We start from the raw sequence: 8,380 nt of genomic DNA on the forward strand, positions 1-8,380 counted from the left end.
AAAAAAACACCTAGGTTTTTTTATTCTAATTTTTTAAATCAAAGGACATCCTTCGACCAGAACTTCTCCATCACCTAACAGCCCATCTCTGCTCTAAGCACATTTTTATGCTGTCCTTTCTGCACTGAAAAAACACCTATCCTGAAACATCACTTACTTTCCCACCTGTTTCTGTAATGGGGTCTACAAAAGCCATCAGTGCATTAAGAATGGCATGATAAAAGAAATCGACACATTTCATGATGTGTGAAACGAAATCACCAACCTTAAAAATGAAGAGAGCTGTTGAAGCATTGGTTTGCAAGTAACTCTCTGCATAAACCAGTGTACAGTAACATACAGCAGCTCTCACCTGAATGATGACAGCTGTTACTAAGCAACCACCCCCATGCTTAACTGTGACAGTTCTTTTCTCCTCAACACAGTTGAATTTTGCTTGTATTGGAAGCACAAAGATTCTGTGTCCTTTAGGACACTTCTGCTCAGTGACTGACACTGTTTCAAATCAGAACATCCGCACCCCAACTGCAGCCACATAGTGACCAACAGTTGAGATCATCAGCATTACATGAATAAATACAATTGCATGTCAAAAAGGGACCAAGATCAGCTACACTCACATCAGATTCTACAGAAGGAGATCTGAGCAAGTTTTTGGTTTTTTTTTTTTTGCCAAGGCAAGATGCAAAACAAAGATTCATCCACAACACGTGATAATACTTACTGACAATTGTTAAACAGACTGCAGTTAAAATGGTATTTCTGACAATGCATCCAGATCAAGTTTTTCTTTCATTTGAAGTTCTAAGTCCTGAACACCACAATCAATTTTGCCCTGCTATTTCTCTCTCAGAAGGTTCTGACTTTTAAAAACAGAAGCATGAAAACAGATTTCCTCCTTCAGTCTTCCAAAAGAGACACTTCTTTCAGCCTCTCTACATCCTGAGTTGAAGCATAAAAAATATTCACCCATTTCCCTGAAGTTCTCTCTCACAAAACTGTGGTAGAAAAGGAGATAGAGGCATTTTACCTGTAAGCCTGAACAGACATGCATACTTCAAAGTAATACTTACTTCAGTTGTCTGTTCAGTTCTTCAACGTAATTCTTTTGGTCCAAAATTGCAGCAATCTGTTCATTTCTAAAGCAAGAAAACCATAACTTGAGCTTTAACAAAATGACATAGTGAATTATGTTCTGGAAACTTCAAATGGAAATGTTCATGTTAATTGTACTTTAAAATAATAATAATAAAAAGCAATTTCATCTCACAGTCTTGAAGTGAGTAACTTACATGTTGTGACAACGGCGAGAGACAAAAAAAACACTGCTTTAATTGCAAATAACTTCTGTTTACTCAGCCATAACTCTGGTTCTTTGAAATACTGAATGCTTAATAAGCTCCTTTACTCAGTTACCTTGCAATCCTTCAGTACTGTCTATCAAGGTCAGTGCAGTAGATGAAGCTGCTTAGCCTTGCTCCAGAGAGCACACATTCCGATAACTAACCAGTAACAGGGAACAGTGTACTGTGCCGTACTCCTCAAGACTGTGAGATTATAACAGTTCGCTTTTAGGAAACTTTGTTTCTACAAAAGACAGCTCATCAATCAAGAAATTATTTGTTAACAGCCCAAACCTGAGAGATTCAGGGAGGACATACCTTTCCTTTCCTCCAATGTCATCGTCACTCTTTAAATACATAGAGAAATCGATCACACCAACCTAGGAGCAAGCAAATGTATACTGTTTCATATGGTGAAAGTAACTGTTTTCCATATTCAGGGTTTTGTATCTATTTCCTCAGTTACATCACCTTTTCAAAAGGTTTCAGTTTATTTAAGTGAAGTTCAAAAGAACTGAACAGCAACATTTTGAACCAACAGGCCCAATCTCATTGATTTGTTCAAAATGTTTCCTTGGGAAAAAAAAAAAAACAAACCATGAACCAAATCCTTCTCAGTATGAAGAAACACTGACTTCCCAAACCTGAATGAGCTTAGCCAAGAGCTTATAGGAAAATTTCCAGTACTACTAAACCTTATAGGTGACTGAGGAGGCTTGAGATAATTAGTCTGCGGTATTTCATTTCACGTAACAATCTTCCACAGCACACCACCCATGATGTTTCTCCCATGCTTAACTTCTCAAAATTCCACGCCCAATAGCACTACCTCTCTGCACTTGCTGACTACCACGTATGTACACACAACTTTCCATTTCTATTTTTAAACCTGCTAAATCTTAATCTTCACTTTCTATTCAACTGTAATTCAATCATATATACCATAAATATTCTCACCTTGAGCTCTGCTTCCAAATCTATTCATAAATCTCTACGTAACTCAATTGCTTTACCAAAAGTATCCTTTTCTTATCTGTAGCACCATTGTTGCAATGATATTTCCATTTCTCTGATCTACTGCTTCTTTCTTCAACTCCATTTAGCTTTTGCATACAAATAACTCACTACATTTCCTTGGATTGTACATCGTTCTCCTATGCATTTCCTGTCATCGTCTTTTGCCTGTTCTTTCCACATCTTTTCTATAGAGTCTCTCCTCCAAAAGCTTTTATTTAAACATATTTAGCAAAATATTACCTAAGTTTTTCTTTAATCCTCAATGTGAACACACATTTCTCCGTTGAACAGGAATCTTCCAACATACCAAAAACATACTCCCAGATGTGATTCCAACCATCCTTTAAAAGTCTCTTTCTACCTAATTCAGCTTACTGCTTTTGGTTTCTCTGAAGAAAATGCCTTATTTATGCTACTCTTCACAAAGGGAATTCCTATAAAACCTCACCATGACATCCACAATTATCTTCTCAAATCAAGTCTTCTCTCCCCTCATAGAACAAAGCCACTGAGTGACCTAGATAACAAAGATGCAGCTAGCAACAGCTACTTTGTAATTTATAACACACAGTAATTCTCAGTACTGAGGAAAGCACATTGATAAGGCTTCTATAGTCACACGCTTTTCTGTATTGTGTCTCTGCTAGGTAATATCAGCACCTAAAACCTTAGAGAGTTACTAGTATGAATTCTGTTAACCCTATGATTCAAAGTACACAAAACCTATTAGCTAGAACTTTTCTTTGACAGAAAAATTGCTTTTTCAATCAAACATACTGAAATAAATATTTACCACTTAAACTACTCAGAAATTCTCCAAGTTATCTGGAAAAAAAAAAACAATCAGGGCTGAACACAGCTTACATATATTTATAAATACTTGCATGTATGCCTTTAAAAAAATTCCATCAAAATTCACTTAGGAAAAAATAGGAGTTGGAATTCAAAGCAGCCTGCAAAGCACACAGAGCTCTACTGATACGCTGCTGATACTGCTTTGTCAGCAGTCTCCCCCTCTTGTAAGGTCTTTTATTACACTAAGTGAAGCATGCTAGTTTTTTTATACACATTCCCATTGTGTTCCAACAATAAATGGATCAAATGGGATAAACTGAACATGGAACTATGCCCAAAGAAAAGGATGAGTTACACAATTAAAACGGAAACAACTCTGCCATTGCTACTACTGCATCCATATACAACAAAACCTTTGCACTCTGATGATTATCACCATCCAAAGGTCTGATCCAACGGATACTGAGGCTAACACAACATCCCCACTGACCTAGGATCATGCCCTGAGCAGTCTGGTCAGATTTCTGAGTTCTCTGAACACAAAATGCTCATTGACTGCACTCACGTTACTTTACCTGTACTGACTTACTTGTGAATCCAGGTCTTCGCCCTTTACGCACAGATTAGCATCTATCACATTGAGCCCAACCAGCAGTCCAACAATAACTGCTCCTTCTTCTTCCATCATCAGCGCATGATACTCATAAAATTCACTGTTAAATAACAACAAGATGATCTAAATTGGTACGCTCCGTATATCTACATGTAATAAATTATAACAGTAAGTGACGCTTGAATCTGAACTTTCTTTGATTCTCATCTTCCTCCAGCATTCCTAAACACGAGCCAAGTCTGCGCACATTTTGCTTCCACGAATGTTTAAAACTAGGAAGCACAGTTTGCCTCAGAAGCTATTCAAAAATACAGAGAGACCCTTTGGCTGCAGAAATCTAACCCACAAGCTGGTGGAGGACTGGGAAGTTTTGGCAGGAAGACTTCTCTTGCTTTCAAAAAAGGGTCTTCCCTATATGCTTGTAGCAGCCACTCTAACAGAAATCTTGTGATAAAGCAGACTGGACATTAATGAAGATATACTTGAAATTAAATAAGCAAAGTAAGAGACCAAAGGATTTAAGAAAAACAGGAAGAAATGAAATTATGTAAAGGTTTAAAAAAAAAAATACTCCACCAAGCCACAGAATATCAATATCCTCCTTGCATTCTCTAAATAAACTTTAGACCCTATGAAACAAACTGCTAATTCAATGGAAAAGTCCACCACTGTTGACCATCAATGTCATCAATGTCATCCTGACACACCAGCATTATCTGAGGTAAACAACAATTCTTTAAAATATTCATAAGTGACAGAACTGAAAATAAGATGGTAAGTCCTTCTTTCCTTTGGGCTTCACTCAGCTCATCACAAAGGAGGAATTATACCAGAAGAAAGCAGTGTCAGATTTAGAACTGTAAAAGGAAGGGCAAATTCAAGTCAGCAGTCCTCCACACAATGGCCGCTTAGTAGGAAACGACGCATATGGTAAGGGTGAATTAATCTCCTCTCCACATGCTTCCAATCCACATTCTGCATGGCTGAGGAACACAGCAGGAGCCCTTCCCCATCACCCCCACCAATGAGAGAGCAGTCAGGCATGCGGCAGATGATGGGGGGGAAGCATCTCTTCATCCATCAGCTGGCCCTCAATCTTCATGAGACAACAGGGTTTGGTCTCCTGACCACAAGGACTGGAGGAAATCAGCCCAGACGCCAGAAGCCATGTCTTGTTTTTTTCAGGGATATATTAAAAAGCAGCAAATAGAAAACACTATTTTTTCTGGAGACTACATATATAAAAATAACTTCTAAACAAAATCTATTTACCTGAGAAGCTCTCTCTGAATGATTAAACAGCGAAGATAGTCAGCCATTTTCTTCTGCATTAGTGCCAACCGTAACCAGGCCCGGGCACGGCCCAGTGGTGTTCTGGAAAAAGGGGATGGAAAAAACAAACAGTCCAAAATCAATAATATATCAATTAATTTACAGTCTTGGTTATCTTATCAATCTACCGGTAGAGCAATTAACATTTCTGAAACTATTCTGGTTTCAGAAATACGGTTTTTAAATTACTGAACAATACAGTACAACTCTACACAACACACACCACATTCTAACTTAAGTTGTATATCTTCACAAATTGTGGTACCTTAATAAGATAATTCAAAAAAAATGATGGCAAATTTAGCTAGTAAATATTAATATCTAACAAATTAAACCTGAACGTTTTCCTGCAAGTATGCACTTACATACTTACAAAATGATATGCATAGAAGTGGAAAAGGGATAAACAAAAGCAATCAAAACCCACACTGATATGCTATATCAAGATGGAAAGTGCAACAAACGTAACCAAAGGTATTATTTCACCAAGCTTGATACAAGAAAAAATAATAATTAGTATACCTATATGCTTTAGATGAGGTCTAAAGCTAAAAATTATAACCTTAATGCTACCACATAACCACTCTCAATGTAAACAAGCCCTTTCAGAATTGAATATGCAGTCAACTACACAGCTAGATGCAAAAGCAGAGTGCAGAGGGATGGAAGGAGACTGTAACCCACAGCATAAATTCATATTCCAGAAGGATCCTGCACTGGAGGATACTTCTACGAGAATCCAAAGAGCCGTCCAATTCTTTTCACTTCAGTATGGTACCTTTTCTTTTTGTTCAGAGAGTACGTGTTTGCTACAATTCTGGATTGTAGACTGTGATACAGAACCTACTCCTTTTTGTACTGTTTTTGTTCACCGCTCAGAAAAGTTTTCTCCCAGAAATATCAGAAAAGCACACAGAAGTGGGAACTTTTGTAGCTCTTTCACATGGAACATAAGCAGCTAGCAAGAACCCCCTGCGCACTCCCCTAGTATCACATCCTAGCTGTACAAAGGCTTGATTAATGCCAAATTAAATAATGACAACTGTAGATTCTCATTCAGATCCTGTATTTCTTGCAGTATATTTTACCAATACAACTTACTTGAGGCCGGGCAAATCTCTGACACTTGCTGCTATTTCCTCAGCTTCTGGATATAATTTCTCCACAAGTTCCAAAGGACCCCAGATAGTTTTATTGTAACTTAAAAAGGATTTTCTTACTAGGAAACAAAAAACATCACTGAGTTAATTGAAATACTGGAGCAGTTTCCTTCAAAAATAGCTGGCCAGTTCACCAGTGCCCAGTCATCTTACAAATTACTTTGCTGTGAACATAAAACTGCTGCTGCTAGAACAAGACAATATGAAAAAAAAAGTCTAGTTAAACATACATGCTACACACATACAGATGTTGAATCCCTGGATCACTCACAACAAACGGCTTACAAAGCAAAAAGTTGGCAGATGCAGAAATGCAAGTTGTAAAGTGCTAGTGACAGCATCGATTATAGAAGGAGAGAATTTACATACTTTACTCTCTTCTTAAAGAAACACGGCACACTTAGATCTTATTCAAGAGAGAAGGGAAGAAAGACTGCATGTTTGGGATGAGAAACATGCATCTAGAATAACCATCACACCTTTAAGGCCATGCTTCAGACAGTGCTCCATGACAACAAAGAACTGCTGCAGAGGAGGGTAGTCAGAATCCAGAGTACGGCCAAAGCTCAAGGCTGATTCAATGAGTCCTTTGATGCTCAGTTTGGCCATATTCAGTAAATTTGCTCTTTCTACAGCTGTTGGATCCTTCACAGCTAAGGCAAGAAAGAAAAAAATGTTATGGTTCAAGTTCTAGAAGGATGCAAAACGATGAAATGATTCATAGCTGCCTTGCTCAAAGAAAGCTTACCTTAAACTAGGTAAATTCAAAGGAATAATTCAGTAAGTGCTACAAGCCACCGTATCATGGAGAGGTAGATGGTCCAGAACAAACACCTTCACAGATCCTATGCTGTTGTAACGGGTAAATCAAAAATGGAGGCCAAAAATATCAGTTCTCAGTTACCCTGATGTCCTTCACCTCTCAGTAGCAGTCAGAAACAGCAAGATAGCATGATCATCAATGCTGTGCTAAAATGCTCAGCTGCTTACGAGCAATCAGTGTCCTTACCACCGTATCTAGGAAGCAATCCTGCTTGGTATATTGCAGCATAATAGGCTCACAACAGTTCTCTCCTCTATAGGATTATTCTCCACGGTGGCTCTACTTTCACAATGGTTAAAGGATATGTTTTCCGTTTGAGGCTGCAGCTACTCTCAGTAACTCTAGAGCGGTTTCATGAAAACATAACATATGCATATTTGTTTTTTTTCTTAACAACAACAAAAATAAGTAAAAATAAAAACCTAAGCTCCTTGTTATAGATACAAAATATTTCCTAGGCAGGAAAATCTAAGTGTAGGAAATAAAGCTGTTGCCAATAGTTCTAATTAAAAACACACTCTCCAGAAGGTACATGAAGAAATTTACATTTGGGGGTTAAACCTTGTCAGTAGGATTCCCACAGCTTTCCAAAGTCACTCTAACCAGACAGAACAGAAACGTTCCTCTCCTTAGAGCTGCAGCTACTGAGAGCAGAGTGCTCGGGAGATTCCTCGTTCATTTTCACTCATAACGAAGCATCTCAAACACTCAGGCTGCCATCTATTTTACCAAATGGAAACATGAGACAAAGCCACGCTGTTCATTCACCAGGATCAAAAGGATTGGGAAAAAAAAGCAAAAGAAGTTTGTGATTTACTGCTTTCTGCTGTTTGCAATTAAATATTATATATATGCGTATGCATATATATAATATATATAACCAGTTTCTCACTGGGTTCCTCCAAGAGCAATCAAATCACTTGTCTGACTTCTTTAACGGCACCACTTTATGCTTTTAGATATCAGAAGCTCAGAAAACTACCTTCTTAACGTTCTCTATTCCTAACTGCCCATCAAAAACCAAAGTAGCACACAACCCAGCCTACCTCACTTCTAGAAAAGAAGCATTACTGAGGTAATGCACCCAAGACAACCTCAACAATTACTTCCACATAGCCTCAACTTACAGGCACTTCAATAGAAAACACAGTCACACGCGGGTACCGCTGGCAGCACGAACAGCCGGCGAGGTGCTGAGCGGCTCCAGCCCTGCGAGAGCACGCAGCCCCCCGCCACCCCGGCTCAGCGCCACCGCGACCCACCCGCACGGCGCTCTTTTCCTTCACGTGGCTGCTGA

General features: G+C 38.6%; 1 protein-coding gene across 7 annotated transcripts in view; it reads right to left on the reverse strand.

Annotated features, from left to right (window-relative positions):
• Positions 1-8,338, reverse strand: part of RUFY2 (RUN and FYVE domain containing 2) — a 24,293-nt gene extending 15,955 nt beyond the window's left edge. For 2 of the 7 annotated variants that reach the window (XM_031554369.1, XM_031554366.1), the window contains exons 1-6: positions 6,740-8,337; positions 6,202-6,319; positions 5,041-5,142; positions 3,745-3,868; positions 1,662-1,723; positions 1,074-1,139 (exon numbers count right to left, since the gene is read on the reverse strand). In XM_031554369.1, the coding sequence (XP_031410229.1) occupies positions 1,074-1,139; positions 1,662-1,723; positions 3,745-3,868; positions 5,041-5,142; positions 6,202-6,319; positions 6,740-6,869 (602 nt within the window). In that variant the 5' untranslated portion in view covers positions 6,870-8,337. Of the gene's footprint in view, positions 1-1,073; positions 1,140-1,661; positions 1,724-3,744; positions 3,869-5,040; positions 5,143-6,201; positions 6,320-6,739 lie in introns of all 7 variants that reach the window. The other 5 variants (XM_031554370.1, XM_019617494.2, XM_031554368.1 and 2 more) reach the window with 4 other exon arrangements.
• Positions 8,339-8,380: the final 42 nt, after the last annotated feature.

This window comes from Meleagris gallopavo, chromosome 8, assembly GCF_000146605.3.
Source record: "Meleagris gallopavo isolate NT-WF06-2002-E0010 breed Aviagen turkey brand Nicholas breeding stock chromosome 8, Turkey_5.1, whole genome shotgun sequence".
Taxonomy (NCBI): domain Eukaryota; kingdom Metazoa; phylum Chordata; class Aves; order Galliformes; family Phasianidae; genus Meleagris; species Meleagris gallopavo.